The 20,081-nt window shown below is 34.6% G+C and overlaps 5 protein-coding genes across 5 annotated transcripts; 3 read left to right on the top strand and 2 right to left on the bottom strand.

The window, feature by feature from the left end:
- Window positions 1-73: 73 nt before the first annotated feature.
- Window positions 74-2,422, bottom strand: PPL_00621 (uncharacterized protein; the record flags this gene model as incomplete). The annotated part of the gene is made up of 3 exons (XM_020571645.1): window positions 74-826; window positions 890-2,059; window positions 2,153-2,422. 3 exons carry the CDS (start codon window positions 2,420-2,422, stop codon window positions 74-76), a joined length of 2,193 nt encoding a protein of 730 aa, XP_020438919.1.
- Window positions 2,423-3,075: 653 nt separating this feature from the next.
- Window positions 3,076-4,652, top strand: pex3 (peroxisomal biogenesis factor 3; the record flags this gene model as incomplete). The annotated part of the gene is made up of 4 exons (XM_020571644.1): window positions 3,076-3,404; window positions 3,527-3,705; window positions 3,811-4,072; window positions 4,160-4,652. 4 exons carry the CDS (start codon window positions 3,076-3,078, stop codon window positions 4,650-4,652), a joined length of 1,263 nt encoding a protein of 420 aa, XP_020438918.1.
- Window positions 4,653-4,946: 294 nt separating this feature from the next.
- PPL_00619 (PP2C family serine/threonine-protein phosphatase) lies at window positions 4,947-7,590 on the bottom strand (the record flags this gene model as incomplete). The annotated part of the gene is made up of 3 exons (XM_020571643.1): window positions 4,947-6,489; window positions 6,551-7,309; window positions 7,373-7,590. 3 exons carry the CDS (start codon window positions 7,588-7,590, stop codon window positions 4,947-4,949), a joined length of 2,520 nt encoding a protein of 839 aa, XP_020438917.1.
- A 3,454-nt stretch (window positions 7,591-11,044) lies between these two features.
- On the top strand, window positions 11,045-13,499 carry sky1 (putative protein serine/threonine kinase; the record flags this gene model as incomplete). The annotated part of the gene is made up of 2 exons (XM_020571642.1): window positions 11,045-12,638; window positions 13,489-13,499. The coding sequence occupies 2 exons, from the start codon at window positions 11,045-11,047 to the stop codon at window positions 13,497-13,499; spliced, it is 1,605 nt and encodes a 534-aa protein (XP_020438916.1).
- A 733-nt stretch (window positions 13,500-14,232) lies between these two features.
- Window positions 14,233-20,039, top strand: PPL_00617 (HECT-type E3 ubiquitin-protein ligase; the record flags this gene model as incomplete). Its single annotated transcript, XM_020571641.1, has 5 exons — window positions 14,233-14,645; window positions 14,713-15,319; window positions 15,530-15,722; window positions 15,846-19,387; window positions 19,467-20,039. The coding sequence occupies 5 exons, from the start codon at window positions 14,233-14,235 to the stop codon at window positions 20,037-20,039; spliced, it is 5,328 nt and encodes a 1,775-aa protein (XP_020438915.1).
- Between the last annotated feature and the right edge of the window lie 42 nt (window positions 20,040-20,081).

Below are 20,081 nucleotides of genomic sequence, written 5' to 3'. Positions count from 1 at the left end.
CAAACTTGAACATCTTCTCGATTGAATCTGAATTACCAAAGGCAACAACCAAATTTCCCACACAATGAGTATTTTAACTTTGAATGCGTTGTAGTTGCTTCTCGTTGTTTCTGAGAGATTGCCTCTCCTTGTGTAATACGGTTTGACTGGCTGAATTCAACTCGAATGATTGGCAGGATGAGTTGGACAATTCCTTAGAGATCGAGTTGATTTCAGCGATTGGACCATACATATGGATGCTCAATTGCTCCTCACCAATACTATTACCAAGTTTCAAAACGTCATAGGTAGATTGTTTTCCCATGAACATATCCTTGACTACGTACAAAACGAGCTTTGATTCTAGACATGTGACCTCTTCTTTCTCGGCTTTGTATTTGTCATCCAAGAACTGGCTCAGCTTTCTCAGTCCTGAATCCATCGGGTTTGGCGAGGTAAAGACCATATAGCATGTCTGTGAATCGTCTTCTATTTGGAAATCAATTTGATCTTTCAATAGTAGATCTTGCAAGTCACATTTGATTTTCTTCAAGAATTCGTATTGAACTTTGGAGATTTCTTTACGGTTGGAGCGAATCTGACATGTTTGATGGTTTTCATACACCCAATACTTATTGGTGTCGGTAATGAGCAATTTAATATCCAAAAGTACATCTTTCTCGTCAGAGGTCGGCATAGACACTTTATAAAAGTTACCATGTTGGACACACTTGGCGTGTTTCAAATAGCTGATGGCACTCAACTCTGAGGCATCGGATACTGGCTTCAATGGCAGAAGGTAAACAGCCCATTCCGGTAAATCACCTGTGAAATGATTTATTCTTATCTATAATGGTTTAATTAGCAAATTATATTTTCAATAGACATTATATCAATGAATTTAACTTACCACTTTACCTTTGATGTCAATTAAGAAATCACGACCGGATTCATTGTATTTGAAAATGAGTGGATCAATCAATCTATGTTCCAGCTCGACGATTGCAACTGGACCCAAGACTACAGGATGAGACAAAGGAACTATTCTTGCTTTTTTCAAAACAATGAGCAAGTCATCAATAGTCGGGCAATGGTCGGTAAGTCTGAATGTTACATAACCTGACTTTAACTCCTCGACTTCAATGTCATTCATATGTTGATCTTGTTGAACTCGTGTTGTTGTTGATGATGTTTGATTATTTACAATTGGTTGTTTGGTGGGTGTTACATTAAATGGTTCCATATTTGGTAAATTTGGATAACCGTTATATTCTTGATTATTTACATTTGATTGATTTGGTGATGTTTTTGGTGGTGATGATTGGTGTTGTGAATTATTATTATTGTTATTGTTGTTGTTATTATTATTGTTGTTATTGTTGATGTTGTTGTTGTTATTATTTGGTCTTTCAAGTGATCTTAATTGAAGTAGTTGGTTTCTGATTTCCTCGGATGCTGGAGTAATGGCACCAGACATACCACCATGGAAGATGAGATGGTTGTTTGTTTGGAAACTACACTGGCTGAGGAATTCAACAAGAGTTTCTTGTGTGAGAGCATGTGATGAGCTGAATAGAATGGTTTGGCTCGAAGCTGGGAATATAGTATGATAGACGTTATTGAACATCATTCTATAGCCGTCCTCACGGAGAATGGCGTTGAACTCCTCGGTGTCACTGACGACATTAAGCCAAGCTACACTCTTGTCATTGTTGGTCTTGACCGACGACACTTTGACATCCATGGTGCTAGCGAGATATCGGATGAGATCGTCTGGATTCAACGGTTGGCTATCGTCAGACTTCGAAATGATATAGTTGAACGAGTTGGCCACTGAGATGGAAACTGTCTTTCTCATTACACGGAAAGTTGAGTTGGATCGAAGTACATGACTACAGTGCTCATGGCTTAATGTTACCTCTGCGGTGCTTTCATTCGGTCTAGTGATGTTGATAACATTTACATTGTAAGTAGTGGAAAAACAATCTTTAATCGTTTGGATATCTGAATTAGGTAGGAGACCATTCAAAATAAGCTTTGAAGATCCAGTCTTTAATTCTCTAACCTTTGAGAAATGTATCTAGAAAAAAAATAAGATAAAGAAAAAGAAAACAATCAAAGATAAACATTAGTTATGATGATGATGTGGTGATGATGATGATGATAAACATACGATCATATTAGCATAGGTGATAGGAGCTTCAGTCAAACATTGATAGTCTGCATTAGAGTCTACAACAAACTCGAAACCTTGTGCAACGGCCTTGGTATCTCTGGCCTGAATACCAGAGAAATTTGCAACATGTCTTTCAAATGCAGAGATTTGGGTGTTTGGAGGAAGGTTGGTGGCAAGCACTAGAAGTGGTGAGTCTTGTTGTTCATCTTGGTGGATTTCAAGAAAGTTTAAAACCTGACCACTATTGCCAGTGTTTCTATTCTGCATTGTTAGAAATTAGTATGATAGATTATTAATTATTTATTTTTTATAAATTAGAAATATTGATATAAATAATAATAGTATAACTATTGATTAATAAAAAAAACTGATATCAATACTGTATTGTGAACATACCCAATTTATAAACAATGAAAAAAAAAAAAAAAAAACAAAAAAACTTAAAATTTCAAAACCTAAATCAAAAATTTAAGCAATCGAGATTAAAATTTTAATTATGCAAAAATAAAATCAAAAAAAGTAAAAAAATTAAATCATTATTATTATTTTTAATCCACTCAAATTATTTTGGTTTAAAGTAGATCATGAAAAGACCGAACAATTAATTGTTTTTCGGAAAACATTGAACGGGATATATCTATTTGATTTATTCTCTTAAAAAAATAGAAAAAGTTATTAACTTACCATATTGTTGTAATAATCATCCAATAAATATCTTAAATTTCTCTAAATAATAAATAAATCAAAAAAAGAGAAAAATAAACATACGTATAAATATATTTGTTTATTATTCATGAATACCATACAATGTGCATTGAGAATTTAATTTTTTGGGTTTGTGGAAAAAAAAAAACCAAAATTCAAATTAATGCTGATCTGATTTTTGTTTTGTTTGAGTAGCAGAAAGAAATAGATAGATAATGTCGATATTCAATACAATTCAAGATTCTGCTTTTAATATATATTATAAATTAAGATTTTCATGGATAACAGACTATCAGCCAAAGGAGTTGTTACTGCCTCCACCTCCAACCACCTCCACAACACAGTCGTCTGATAATCGTAGTAGAGTGATCTCTTGGATTACATATCTACGATCACATTCCTCGGCTGTCACCAGTACACCTGCATATATATTCAATCATAAACTACAGCTACTCTTGGTATCGCTTGGTGGCAGTGTTGGCTATCTCTACTACAAAACAAATCGAACACACTATGAATCACAAATAAAATTAGCTGATGAACGGTATGTATTCTTTATCTCTAAGAAAATTAAACAACTTTGCTTTATATATATATATAATATATATATATATATATATATATGTAACAATCGACTAATATATATATTATAATAATCGTTGATAGAATAACAACATTTTTTAAGAATACACAAGCAACATGTGATCAAACAACCATACTTTTTATAACAAAGAATCTTGAAGACAATCTAAATAAGACTGTTATTACACCAACTATCAGTGAGATTCGTTCGGCTTCCACTCCAGAGATAAAACAAGATCTAACTGACAAGCTAAAGATATCAAGTAATTATTCATAGATAATTAATTAGTGGATTCACACCAATGTTTATTATTAACTTTACTTTACTTTACTCCATCCTTATTTTTAAATCTATTTACCATTTGTAGTTGTAACAAAGATAACATCAACATTATATTTAATGCCTTTATTATTATTATTCATTCGTGTACAGATCAATTTGGTCGGTAGATATTGCTATCTCGAGAGAATCGTTAGACAATCGGTCAGTGAAGACACCGAAACCACAAAGCGGCCAATCAGCACAGAGACAGAGAACAAATTCTTTTCAATATCAAAACATATCATCGAGAAGAGATTCGATGAATTTGTAAATGTAATCAATGAACAAGTTACAATTGTTTTGAAAGAGTATGAATCAATATTAATTAACAACATGTTGAAATGATAATAATAATAATATTAATCTTAACAATTTTATTAATCATTTTAATATAGTTATAAATTAGATCAACTTTTAGGATTTGAAGATTTATTAAGAATATTTATAAAGATAAGAGATAGATTCGAGAAACCAGAGGTATTTGCTTCGATTAACAATAGAAATTGTCTTGCTCGCTACTTGATGCCAGACGAGGACAAAGAGTTCTTGCTGCTGAACGAAGCGATGAATATATTTGAAGATAAGGATTTCTATCAGGTTATCAGTGAGAGCATCAACAACTCATTCCTTTTGTTCTACGAGAATGTCAGAGGTGATTTCCAACCGTCCTCTTCAACAGTGGCAGATATGGCAACACTATCCACTTCGGAACCTCCTAAACTTCACCTCATCGCTTTAATACCTAAACTAAACAAACAATTGGATCGATTGATCAACAGAGACCAAGCAAAGACAATCAATCAACTAGTAGATCAAACAGATATCATAAACAAAGCAAACAAATTAATACTAACCAATAATATGGATTTAAATAAATTGGTTAAATGATCATTCATCATCATCATCATCATTATAATTAAATTATATGCAAATATATCTTAAGATGCAATAGCTTGTTTTTTTGAGTTATTAAATTCAAATAAATAAATTGTTTTTTTTTTTATTATTATTTTTTTTAATTGGTCGGATAAAATAATTAATATTATTAAATCTATTTACATTTGTTGTTATTGTTGTTGCTGTAGATGTAATAATATTAATATTCTTATTTTATTTTTTTAAAAAAAAAAAGATAAATACAAAATTGGATATGATTTATGTTGAAATATTGTTATTATTTGACTATGGAGATCTAGGACTAGATTGAGGAGAATTGTTATTGTTATTATTATTATTGTTGTTATTATTATTATTATCATCGGCACCATTTGGTATCAATGTTGAAGAGGATGTAGAAGGTGATGAATCGGATGGTAAAAGTGGATTTTGATGTTCAAATGAATGTTCTTTCTTTAGAAAGGAAATTGGAAGTGTAGAGTTGACAGATGTATTCATGATTTGTTTGTGGTTGGACGGTGTAGTTTTGACCCAGTCCTTTTGAGGCGATCCACCAGAGTTGGAGATTTCGCGTTGTAACAGCTGTGAGTGAAGTGTTGGTGAAGTCGAGTTTGGAGTTATAGAGGTTGGCGATGGAGAGTTGGTCGACTGTCCCGGCGACGACGATGTCATGCTTGGCGAAGGTGTCAAATTGGAGGTCGACGACTTGGCGGTGGTTCCGCTGCTGGTGCTGGCAGCGTCGTCGCCAAGAATCTCAAAGTGTCCAACACGGAAACAGATACATGTAGTGTGATCCATCTTTCCTGGGTAGGTTTCGTAGTCGGTTGGCAGACGTTTGCCTGGATTCGACTCGAGGAATTCACGTGATGTTATGGTGGTATCCCAACAATGGTTGATCAAACGATGTGAAATCTCGGCGGGTGTCTTCAAACCAGCCAACATTGTCTCTAGGAAAGCAGTGGTGAATGCTGTCTTGGCTTGTGCAGCCTTGGAGAGATCGACATCGGCCCACTTTGCTCCGGAGAGATTGAACTCTCGCGACATGTCGGCCGGTGTCTTTCCGAGGTGGAGCGGGTCAAGGTTATCGTAGACACCGTCAGTCACAAGAAGAATGATGTCACCATAGTTGACACTGGCACAGAATATATTCAAGTTTCTCAGATCGGGTTTGCCCTCCTCGAGATGTGGACCTAGACGACCACCACAGTCCTTTGGATCGAGTGAGATACGATTACCCTCTGTGATATCGGTGATCTCTCCCTCGGTGATGAGATAAGCTTTACAATCACCGACAGACGCCAGCACAAACTCCCACTCTGGCGACCACTTGTCGTCACCTTTGTTGATCTCCAGCAGGATTCCACCGAGCAAAGTTGTAGTTCCAGCTTCCCAGTATTCACCCTTGCCTTTCATAATAGAGTTATGGGCATTCTCAAATGCGCCAAACAAGATCTTTCCGACTTGCTTTACGTCGTGCATTGTGTCATTCTTTGAGATGACATGCTCGATGAAAGCCTCGGAAGCTTTCTGAGCTGCTTCCTTTGGAAGAACACCCCAATTGCAACCATCTGCCAGACATGTGATCAAACGATTCTCATAGACAACACAATTATAACGATCGGCAATTGGGTCACCATCTCTACCGACCGATCCCTTTGAATAGGGATAGGTAGAAGTTGACAAAGCATGGATAGAATCACCATAGGCAACTTGATACAATGTCTTTGGTCCACCTGCAACAACATTGACCTCTGTATGAGGTGGATAATCAGGTCCAGAGAATTTAACATAACTCTTGGTTTTTTGTCTAATTGGTTTAATTTGTAATCTCGAAGAATAAAGAAATTAGTTTAAGTTCAATTGAAAGTTTGAGGACTAATTAAACTTACTTTGGTAAATGATGATAATGAGTACTTAATCCACGTTCATCATAGGTGAATCCAGTTGAAATATGATCGTCTCCTTCGTTGCTTATAGTTGGATCCTTTTTGCTGCTGTTGTTACTTCCATTTGAGACTTTACCTTTGTCAAGGAATTTAATGAGGTTCCACTTCTTTTTCTTCTTTTCATTGTTGGAGATTCCATTTGGATCGAGATTGCTACTGCTACTTCCACCACCAACACCGATGTTGACACCATTACCATTACCGTTGCTACTATAACTATTACCATTGCCACTACTAAATACATTGCCATTTCCTAAGCTTGAACTACTGACTGGAATTGGTGCCGACGATCCACTGTAACTTCCAACACCATTTCCACCTTCTTTACTATTGTTACTACTGCTACTGCTGCTACTGCTGTTACTGCCATTGTTATTGTTATTATTGTTATTGATATTGACATTACCATTTCCACTTTTGTTTGGTGGTGACGATGGTTGTAGATCGAGCGATCCTCCGAGTGTCAATTGTGAGAAACTGCCGGCACTACCAACACTGCCGTTGATCATCATTGGACTAACACTGACATTATAAGATGAAGGTGAATTCTTTCCTTTTATATTATTACTATTACTATAATTACTATTATTAACACTTAAACTATTATTATTATTATGACTATTATTATGACTATGATTATTATTATTATTTAAACTATTATTATTATTTATTGTTGATGGAGATGACCCTGTACTTGTTAACCTGTTTATGAAATAATATTAATATGATGAATTAATTGATTGATTGATTGTTGGTATGACTTACAAATCATTATATTTTTGCCTTAAATCATCTAATTTAGTACGAAGATCTTGTGACTCGGCCATATACTTCATACTTAGTTTCTCCCATTTCGAAGCTTCTTCTTTCCAAAAATTGATTCGCTGAGTTGCATCTGCACCATACAGTGATTCCGATGACCCAGAATGTGACGATGATATAGTTGAAGATGTTGTTGATGATGATTTAAGTGGAGTACTCATTTTTTAAATTATTTTTTGATTTTATCTTCAAATGAAGTACTCTCTCTTTCTCTTTTTACTTTTTTTTTTTTTGTTTTGTAATGATTCTATTTGGTTTTGTTGATTAATTTGACTGACTGACTATTATTACTACAAATTGCTATTTTAAATATTATTATTTATAAAGTTTGTATGACTATTAATAACAAGTTTATTACTAAATAAACTAAACTAAATCTAATCTACCTAAACTAAACTAAACTAAACTATTTTGTAAAATAAATTATTAATTAATAAAATAAAGTAACTTTTTTTTGTATTTTATTATTGTTATTATTAAATATGTATAATGGAATTGAAGAAATAGAATATAATTGTAATTATTATTGTTATATTATACTATATATTACTATCTATTAAAAATATATTTATTTTAATTAAATATTTGTAGTAGATAGGATATGAATGGATATTATTATTTAAATTATTTTAATAATTATTAACATAAGAATAACAAATATAAATTAATGTGTTATAAATAAAAAAAAATGTTAACTTGTAATAATAACTATAATGAGAATTTTGAAAATATGATTATTGTTATTGTTTTTGTGTTTGTCCTCAAGAACAAAAGATAGTAAAATTGAAATACCAGCTGTAATATCTTGTGTTTAATTATAGAAAGATGTGTGGTGTGTGTGTGTGATGAGGTGTGGTGATAATTTGTGGTGATGGGGGATTTATATAGATATTTTAATTCTATATTTATTTATTTAAACACATCATCACAATCATCATCATCAAAAGCAATACAAGATACATATAGATAGGCTTATGGATATTGTGCGTGTTTGTGAGGAAAATGTATAGTTACTTGTTTGAGTAATTGTACATGTACATATGCAGGTATAAGTGGATATAGGGAGGGAATAAAAAGAGAAAGTAGAAAAGAGAGTGTTGATTAAAGTTGTCTCTTTATCTCTTTTTTATTTGTTTTAATTTTGTGAGTGTGTTTGCATTTTATATTAAATAATTGATTGTGTGTGTGTGTTGTGTGTTGTTTGGTGGTGTGTGAATTTAGTGTGTGTGGGATTGACAGACTCTTTAAATAAAAATTAAATATATATAAACGGGATTATCAACTAAACATGTTATAAAAGAATGAGAAAGGAAAAAAAAAATCCAGACGATCTATCAAATATATATTTATTATTAATGTGGTGGGGTAACTAGAGAAGGTGGTAAAAGACATGTATAATTAATTTTTATTCAACAAGAGTGTGAGTGTATATGTTTGTGGGAAATATGTTTGTGATTTGAAACATTTGATTGATAATTGTTGATTTAATTAAATGATTGTTGTTATTCCCTTGTTCTATTAATAACAATTTGACACCTCCACAAAACAACAATACAACATATTAATAAACTTTTTGATGCATTCTACAAAACTGGATTGTTAATCCGTAATTTGTTTAATTGAAATTTGATTGGGGTTTTGCTTAATTGATTGATTGATTGATATTATTTAGTATGAATTGATTATTAAAAGTTGTTTAGTAAAATATTATTATTAGATGCGTAATATAAAAGTACTAGAGTATAGTCAAGTGTAATAATAAAGAATTATGAGATTGATGTTATTATTATTTGTTTTTAGTTGAAGACGATCTACTACTACTATTGTTTATTGTTTGTTGTTAAAATTAATTTGATTGATTTCCTATTTTAGTTAAAATATGGAAAACAAAATAAATAAAATAAAGTCACTATAGAGGAGGTAGGAATAGGGAGTGTGTAGAATTGAGAAATGAATCTAATATATATTATTTTATTGTCATTTACCTTTCTATCAATTATCTCTGTTTTATTTTTTAATCGTGGAATGAAATTTTAAATATATATACAGGTAACTTTTTTATTTTTTTGCTAAATTAACTACTATCTACTCTAATCGAACTATTTTTTATTACTACTTTTACGACAACTACTACTTCTACTACTACTTTTATTATAAATTTTATTATTTATGACTAAAATTACTGATGAATGATATATTAAAACTAATTAAAATTTTAAAACTATTCTTTGTAGTAAAGTTTTGATTACCACGACTAACGACTAATATAGACAATGATGACTATGATGATGATGATTAAGTTGTTGTTATTTTAATAATTATTCATTACCAAATACCAAAAATAAAATCGATCACCGTACTTCTTTCTATTCTAACACTTTTATTCTATATAATTCTTTGTTCTTCTCAAAAAAAAAAATAAAATCAAACAATTATTTTTAATTTGGGGCTTTGATTTTATTGATTGACTGATTTTTTTGGTTTTGTGATTATTTTATTTTATTTTTGTTTTTTTTTTGTTTGTAAATTCTCGAATATTTTATAAAGATTTGATCAAAATAAAGATCGATTCGGATTGTCACCAACAAATAAAAATAAAATAAAATAATAACAAACAAACAAAAAATATATATTCTATTCTATTCTATTTTTTTCTATGAAAAATTTCTTTTACTAAAAAATAAAAAAAAGAAGATATATTTTTGATAGATAGAAATAAATATAGATAGTTAGTTTGGTTGGTTTTGTGGATGAAATTTTGAGGAAGTGGAATGAGCGACGTGTTGTTTGATGTTTGTTGGTGGAACAAAAAAAAAAAAAAAAAGATGAAAAAGAAAGAGAGAGAAGAAGAGTGTTTCTCTTTTTAGGTGATGATGTAAGAGATAAGACAAAATAAAAAATCAAAAAATCAAAAAAAAAAAAAAAATAGAAAATCAGAAAAAATCAAACAAAAAAAAAAAAAGTGATCAAAAAATGTGCTTTTAGGTGAATTTATAAATATCCGATTTTTTTTGAAAAACACATCATCATCATCAGATTCAAACCTTTTCATTGTGACAATTTTTTGATAAAAATCCAAAAACCAATAAATAACGTTATCCTATTAATCTTTATGTTGGCACCTTTTTTAAATGTTTTGATAAATTCAAATTCAAAAAGAAATCAATTTGTTCATTTGAGATTGGAAAAGAAAACAAAAAACTAAAACCAAAAAATTATGTGTTTTTTTTTTTACATTAATTTTTTGTTTTTTTTAAATTATTAAAACTAAAATTTGATTTATCAGATAATTATTTCGTTTGATTTTGTTTTTTTTTTTGAAAATATTTTCATTTAATATTTATTAATCTTATAAATATTTATTTCTAACAATATCACTATATTTTTTTGTTTGTTTTAAATTGAACAATTATTTAAAAAATTCAAGTGTTTTTTTTTTTTTTTTTCAATTTTATCAATTTTTTTTTTGAATCGAATAACAATAGTTTTTTTTTTTTTTTTTTTCAGTTTACTAGATTGTTTTAGTAAAAAAAGCATAGAAATAATTATATAATAGTTTGATTATAAATATAAATATAAAACTATAATTAGATTAAAGAAAGAAAGCAGTAAAGAATGACTTCTTTAGGTGGAACTACACTTGGAGGTGGTGGTGGAAGTGGAGGTAATTCTTCGACAACTTCAACAGGTACAATGTTGGGAACATCGATTGGTGGTGGTGGGGGTTCTGTAACTTCTATGAACACTACCACTACTCTTGGTAGTAGCAGTAGTTCTGTAGGAACAACTCTATCGGGATCATCGTCAAGTTCCGTTCTAAACAACAGTGGTGGATCGATACCAACAACAACAACAGCAGCAGCAACAAAGAAACGTCAACAAAAGAAAAAGAAAGCAACTACCACTGGCAGTAGTGGCGACGTCACAATGGCGGTAGAGAAAATATGTTACTTACCGCAGTCGCAGTCCGACGATGAAGGTATACTCGACTATAAGGTGGGTGGCTATCATCCGGTGAGCAAAGACGACGTTTTCAACGGACGTTACCAGGTGATCGACAAACTCGGTTGGGGTCACTTCTCGACGGTGTGGCTCTGTCTCGATCGTGACTCGAAGCGAAACGTCGCGTTGAAGATCGTGCGAAGCGCCAAGTCCTACACGGAGACCGCCGAGGACGAGATCCAGCTGCTCACTGCCAGTGCCGGCACGCACACAGTGGCGACGCTACTCGATCATTTCATACACAAGGGACCGCACGGCCGTCATGTCTGCATGGTTTTCGAAGTGCTCGGAAACAACTTGCTCGATCTCATCAAACACTACCGCTATCGAGGCATTCCACTGACGCTCGTCAAATCGATCATGAAACAGGTCATCATCGGACTGGACCATCTTCACACCAAGTGCAAGGTGATACACACCGATCTCAAGCCGGAGAACGTACTTCTCTGCAAGTCGTTCGACACGCACTCTGAGGATTTCACATGGGGTCAACTATATGGATTTTATAAATACAATAACAAACAACATCAACAGCAACAAGCACAACAACAACAAGAGCAATCATCAACAACTTCAAATTTGTCGTCTGTCACAGCAGAGACGGCATCGACATCAACATCAACATCGACTTCACCAACTTCCTCCACTATTTCATCGACTTCACCACCATCCACAACAACAACAACAAGCAACAACAACAGCAGCAGCAGTAACAGCAATAGTTTATCTACAACTTCAAAAGAACGGCAACTCTCAAGAGAATCTTCACTCAACAAGAGTAGCAGTAGTCACAAGAGTGGTAGTAGCAGCAACACTACACATCCAAGAGATATTGAAGGGAATGGAGAGGATGATCTTAAAAAGATAAGAAATAGCAGCAATAACAACAACAATGTTGATAATGATATTGATATGGATAGTAATAGTAACTCCAATTTGAACTTTGTCAATGGAAAGTCTTTTGTTATCGATAATACAAAGAGCAGTGAGTGTCTGACAGAGACACACTATCCAGAGGTGGAGATTGTCGATCTGGGCAACGGCTGTTGGATCGATCGTCACTTTACAGACGACATTCAAACGAGACAGTATCGCTCGCCCGAGGCAATCGTTCGTGGCAAGTGGTCGACTCCAGTCGATATTTGGAGTGCGGCGTGCATGGCATTCGAGTTGGCGACGGGCGACCACCTCTTCAAACCAAAGTCTGGCAAGTCCTTTGATAAATCCGACGATCATCTCGCACTGATGATCGAGCTGCTCGGTCGATTCCCACGATCGATCACCAGCTTGTCGTCACGCTCCAAAGAGTACTTCAACCACAAGGGTGAACTGCGACGTATCACCAAGCTCAGTGCTCAGTGGCCACTATACAACGTGCTCACCGAGAAGTACAAATTCTCACACCGCGAGGCATCGGAATTCGAAGAGTTCCTCCTACCGATGCTCAATTACAACCCAGAGAAGAGAGCTACCGCCAGAGACTGTTTGAATCATCCATTCCTCAATAGCGTACCTCCTTTTAACACAAACATATAAAAATAATCAATAATAATTATAATCAATAATAACAATATATATAAACAAAAACAATCAAAAAGGATAAAAAGTTTAAAATTATTCTTTCAAAAAATAAAATAAAAAAAAAAAAAGATAAAATAAAAAAAGATAAAAAATAAAATAAAAATAAAAAAAATTAGAAATTATTTAAAAGTTATAAAGTCATTTGTAAATATATATATATTTATGTTTATTAAATTTTTTTTTTTTTTTTATACAAATAAAATTGATTAGATTTGAACTTGAATGAAATAAAAAAAAAAAAAAGACAAATATTTAATTTTAATTTTTTTGCAAAATTTTGCATAATTATATTGTGTATGTTTCGATTGTGTTGTGCTATTTCTGTTTATTTATATATTCAAGTATTTTTTAATTAAAACGAGTAAGTTTTTTATTTTTTTATAATAAAAACAAATAAATAATTTGTTTTTCGCATCAAAGTAAAAAAATAAAAAAAAGAATAGATAAATAAATAGTATTTTTTATTTTTTTAAAAGTAATAACTTAATTAACTTATTTATCTATTTAATAAACAGTCTATCGCATAAAAAAAAAAACCATAATAGTTGTAATTTTTGTTTTTATAAAAAAAAAGTTGGAAATTAATTAAAAAAAGTTCAACTAATATATTATTCAATTTAAACAACATTCAAAAAAAAAAAAAAAAGTATTTACTTTGATAATTATATCTTTTCTTTCATCTTTTGTCTTGTTATCGTCACATGTAATAATCATAATCATAATCATCAAGATCAAGATCAACATTCACTATTTAATAACAAAAACACTTTTTATTATACTTTAAGTATAATCTTTAAACTTTGACTTGACTCGAATATCTAAACTACTATTCTCTTAATCTATTTTATCTTATCTATTCGCATTATCTTCTTTCTAATAATCAATAAATACATACATTACATACATACTTATATTGTTGATATTATACAAATCAAATATTAATTTCAATTTTAAATAATCAATTTTTTTTTATAGAGAAAAACAAAACAAAACAAAACTAAACAAAAACAAACAAAAAAGCAGTACTTTGGTTTCTTTTCTTTTCTTTTTTTTTATTTTTTATTTTATTCTTTATCTATCTAATTTAATATTCCTTCTTGTAAACAACGTTGGAATTGTCGATTGGATTCAGAGTAGAAAAGATAAAAAATAATCATAAAAAGGAAAAGTTAATTTTATCCTATATTGAAGAAATAGACAGTGCCTACATATAGTGTTGCATGGACAGACAGAAGAAACGGAAATCTAGCAGCAGCGGCATTGAAGAGAACAATAAAAGTTCATCATCAACAACTTCAGAATCAACATCTAAAAGCAAAAATAACAATAACAATAGCAATACACCAACAACCACAACAACAACTACAACATCAACATCACCATCACCATCATCATCAACTAGTGCAGTTCCTGGAACACCAACATCACCTTTTGTTTCAATAATCAGAACTCGTTCCCAAATCGCTGCGGCTAATGCATCTGCCAAATTATCATCATCCTCACTAGATACCGATAACAACAACAACAACAACAATAATAATAATAGTTCAGAATCAACTACTACAACTACAACTACTACCACTTCATCATCATCATCATCATCTCCATCTTCATCATCAAAGAAACAATCAAAGTAAGTGTATATTGAATAATTGTAAACAATTTATAAATTATATTACTAATATCTTTTTTTATTTTAGAACACCAAGTAAATCAAAGAAAACAACTACAACTACAACATCAACAACAACACCTTCAAAATCACCAGCTTTATCAAAGAGAAAGAAAGCTAGTCCAACCACAACAGCAGAGGCATCAAAGGAAAAGATAAATCATCAACCATTAAAAAAGAGAATGACATCAAAGAAGCAATCAGCATCAAAGGAAATGGAAGACAACATCGATAGTTCAATGATGGATGACAAGGATGAATCTATGGCTACTACCAGTACAACAACAACAACCTTGTCATCTTCACAAGAAGACACTAATAATAATAACAACAACAATAACAATAATAACAATTTGACATCACCACCTACATCGCTACAAGGTTTAATGAGAGGTATTACAGGTGCTTTGATGGATGAACTCGCCAATTCACAGGGTTTCAGAGGTGGTTCACGGGAAGGATTGATAAATACACTGATAGAGGGTCGTTCGCGTTTGAAGCAGATTCTCTCTGGTCTCAAGAGTGACGATGAGTCGTCACAGATGGAGTCGCTCATCGAGTTGTGCGAACTTCTCTCGATTGCTACTGAGGATACAATGGCTGGATTTCCATCGGATTCGTTTGCACCGGCACTCGTAAATCTACTGAATATGGAGCACAACCCCGAGATGATGTTGCTGGCCTGTCGTGCAATGTCCAACATGATTGAGGCGCTACCCGGCTCGGTGTCGTCCGTCGTCAGCCATCAAGGTATCGTCACACTCATTGGCAAACTTCTCTCAATCGAATATATAGATCTGGCAGAGCAATCACTCCAGACTCTCGAGAAAATCTCACTGGAACAGCCAACCGCTGTGCTTCGTGCCGGTGGTCTGATGGCAGTTCTCTCTTATCTTGACTTTTTCTCCACTGGCGTCCAGCGTATGGCGCTATCCACCGCTGCCAACATCTGTCGTCAGATTCCACAAGATTGTTTCGAGATGATCAAAGACAGCATTCCAATATTATCAAATTTATTAACTTATTCTGATGCAAAAGGTAATAACTAACTTCTATTAGTAAAATAATAATAATTAATTAATTCTAACATTTAATATATCTATTTCTTTTTAAACATTATAGTTTTAGAACTGGTTTGTTTATGTTTTTCTAGATTGGTAGATAGTTTCTATGATTCAGAAACAAAATTACAAACAATAACTAGCGATGGATTGATTACACATTTAGTTAGAATATTAAGTGGAATGAATACAAGCACTATTACACTCAGTGCAACTACATACACTCAAATCATTAGAATCCTATCGAATATCTGTCATGGCTGTCCAAGCTTGACACGTGTAGTACTTCAAGAGAGTATTGCCAATATTATACAATCGATATTGTGTCCATCGGACAGTGATGCCAGTTCAATGAGTCGTTCCAATCAACAGTCTTATGAGATCTTGTCGTTGATCAATGAGTTACTACCGCCACTTCCCGCAGAATTTAGTGCACTCGCTTCCACCGGTCAGCGGTCACTTCGTAAGAAGCGTGAATCCGCTGGCGAGAAAGAGGATGCCAGAATCGAGATTTACCGTGAGCAACCAGAGCTCCTTAACAATCTAGGTAAAGGATTGTTTATAGTCTTGGTGGAGATGTTCACTTCCACTGTGAATCCAGCCGTTCGTTACAAGTGTCTCGGTTCCATCTGCAAGATTCTCTACTTTTCGACACCGGAGATGTTGACCGAGTTGTTGAAACACTTTGCATTCAGTTCGTTCTTGGCTGGTCTGCTTGGTTCGCGTGATATGACCATCGTGTCGAACGCCCTCAAGATCTCAGAGATGATGCTCGAGAAACTACCATCGATCTTTGAGCGCTACTTTAAGCGTGAGGGTGTCATCTATGAGATCGATCGTCTCTCCAAGCTCGAGCCAATTCTAAATACAGAGAGTCAGCAATCGAGTGCTGGCATCACAGGACAATCATCGTCACCATCGAAATCGCATGCCTCTTCCTCTTCCTCTAGCTCCATTCCCATCTCGATTCCGACCACTCCACAACGTGGAATCCCACCACCTCTGGCCAGCTCTCCATTTGGCGCAAACTCATTCTTTGTTGGTTCACCAATGCAATTCCCTCCAAACACACCGTCATCGTCGGTACCTTCTCAATCGCCACTGACTGCCACCACTACCACAACTACAACATCGGTAACAAGCGGAGGCAGCACATCGTCGCCACCCGACGACATGAAATCATTTGTTTGTAAGGAAGCACGTAAATTCAAAGAGAAATATCTTTCATCAAAGGATTTCACCAATGTCGACAGTCTTTCAACTGACGAGTTGAAGTCACTCAAGAATCTGAGTGACCGTCTGTACAGGTGCTACAACGAGGCTGGAATAGAGGTGCTTCAAGAGATCAGTGCTTGTCTCACCACAAAGGAGGGTGTCTCTGCATTCGAGTTCCTCCACAGTGGTCTGGTATCGAGCATCCTCTCCTATTTGACTCGTGGCGACGTCAAGAATCATGTAGAGTGTTTCTGTAGGGTGTTTTTAGTGCCATACAAGAATGAGAATCGAACTATTTCCTCTTCTCCTATCAAACCGTCGAGCAGTCACACCATTCTCCTCTCACTGTTGGTCCAAAAGTTGCACGATGCACTGACCAAAGTTGAGCGTTTCGCAATTAACATCAATGAGGTCGGTGGAACCAGCTCTGGATTGAAATACCTCGCACAGCCATTCAAGTTGAAGTTGGTCAAAGAAGGTTCCGACGATTCACTCAAAGACTACTCACTGAATGTCGTGTTGATCGAACCACTTGCTACTATCACAGCGATCGAGGAGTTCTTGACATCACGTGTCATTCAGAAGCAACAGGCCGACGCCACTCCGACCACTCCAACCAAGACTGACAGCAGCTCACCGAAATCATCGACACCAATCCACTCGTCGACTAGCATCAAAGAGAAATCGGAGGATGAAGACGACGATGAAGACTACCACGACGACTACGAAGACGACGAGTTGTTGCAAAACAACGAAGATGTAAACGAAGGAGAAACAGAGCCTGTCCACGATGTAAAAGTCAGCGATGCTTCACTCTCCTCATCTGGCACCATTCCAGTGCCAACCAGCAACACATCGACCACCACCACCACAACTACAACCACCAGTAGCAGCAGCAGCAGTAGTAATGCTGCTCCATTGGCTTCCTCCTCCTCTGCATCATCTTCCTCACATGTGCAACCAAACTCACCAATGTCTACAACCCCACCACAAACACCTTTGACAGCATCTTCATCAAGTGTACAGCCAGGCTCTTCAGGACCAGCACCAAAGCTGGCAATCTTTGTAGATGGACAACGACTTCTTCCAAGTTTCACCATATTCCAAGCTGTTCAAAAGATTGCAAAATCATCAAGTTCACTTTTGGTCGCCAATAACAATAACAACAACAATAATAACAACAATAATAGTTCGTATGGTATCGATCAATCCAATGAAGGTTCAATACCAACTAATAGATTATGGGAAGGTACTCACACCTTGAAGTATCGTTATTTGACACCGTCAGAGATTGAGCAACCCAACTCACAACAACTCGCAGCAACCACAACCAAACCATCGATTAAAAATTTAGGTGAATCGAGTGTTGTCAGTTTCCTCGAAGAAGGACACACCTTCCCGCTGTCATCGAACGATACCACCTACGAGATTATATCACTACTCAGAATATTATATACATTGAACTTTAGTCATACTCTACAGTCGACCTATGCATTCGACAAGAACTACATATCACAGACAGAGTTTGTTTCACAGAAACTCACTGCCAAGGTGATGCGTCAGCTTCAAGATCCATTGGCACTGTGTGGTGGTGCACTTCCCGATTGGTGCAAGCAACTACTCACCTATTGTCCATTCCTCTTCCCATTCGAGTGTAAGCGTTTATTCTTCTACTCCACCTCGTTTGGCATTGCAAGAGCTCTGTCCACTCTCCAACAACGTCAGGATCTCATTCGCCAGACACACGATTCGCGAAGTGGCCAACAAGGAGAGGTGCGTGTCGGTAGAATCCAGCGTCAAAAGGTTAGAATATATAGAAACCGTATATTGGACTCTGCCGTCAAGGTGATGGAGTTGTACGGAAAGACCAAATCAATCTTGGAGGTTGAGTACTTTGGCGAGGTCGGTACTGGATTGGGTCCAACCCTGGAGTTCTTCACATTGGTGTCTCGTGAGGTGCAGAGAAAAGATTTGAATCTCTGGTACTGCGACTCTGAGAGTTTGGTCGCGAATGCTGACAGCACCTCACCTTATGTATATAATGCCGGTGGATTGTTCCCCAAACCACTGATTCCTGGCACCGTGCCAAAGAAGATTCTCGACTACTTTAAATTCTTGGGAACCTTTGTTGCCAAAGCATTTTTCGATCAGAGACTGGTGGATCTTCCACTCTCAAAGCCATTTTATAAATATATGACCAATAAGGATCTATCGTTTGAGGATCTCAAAATTATTGCACCATCCCTTTACAATTCACTTGCCAGTCTTTACAAAGTAGTTCTCAAGATGAAAGATATCAACAACAACACTCAGCTGAGCACTCAAGAAAAACAAACCGAAATTTCCAAACTTAGAATTGATGGTGCCACAATCGAAGATTTATGTTTAGATTTTGTTTTACCAGGTTATCCAAATTGGGAACTTAAAGTAAGAGTTATTTAATAAGATTGATTTAATTAACTAGATTTATTATATTAACATAATAATTATTTTTGTTTTAAACTAGGAAAATGGAACAAATATTAATGTTACATTAAATAATTTGGAGGAATATTTGAATTTGGTGGTAATGAACTTTTTATATTCCGGTGTGATTCAGCAGATCGATGCTTTCAAAGAGGGATTCAATCAGATCTTCCCTCTCACTTCACTCGGTCCATTCTCGATACAGGAGGTTGAATCGTTGTTGTGTGGTTCACTGACAGGTTCCGATAACGATTGGACAGTGGATTCATTGATGGAGAGTACCAAGTGTGACCACGGATACACCAACTCGAGTATTGCCGTTCAGAACTTCTTTAAGATTCTCTCTAATTTCACACCGGACGAAAGAAAACAGTTCCTCCTTTTCATCACTGGTAGTCCACACCTTCCGATCCAAGGCTTCAAGGGTCTCAACCCTAGACTCACCATCGTAAAGAAGCACAACAACCCACCGGCATCTGCTGACGATTCATTACTTAGTGTCATGTCATGTACAAATTATATCAAACTTCCAGATTACACCACCAAAGAAATTATGAAAACAAAGCTTATATACGCAATGAAAGAAGGTCAATCATCTTTCCATCTTTCTTAAATCAACATTAACATTAATAACAATAATAATAATAATCCAATA

Source organism: Heterostelium album (assembly GCF_000004825.1).
Source record: "Heterostelium album PN500 unplaced genomic scaffold PPL_scaffold1, whole genome shotgun sequence".
NCBI classification, from domain to species: Eukaryota; Evosea; class Eumycetozoa; order Acytosteliales; family Acytosteliaceae; genus Heterostelium; species Heterostelium album.
Note: the sequence above shows the minus strand (reverse complement) of the source record. Positions and strands in the feature narration are given on the sequence as shown.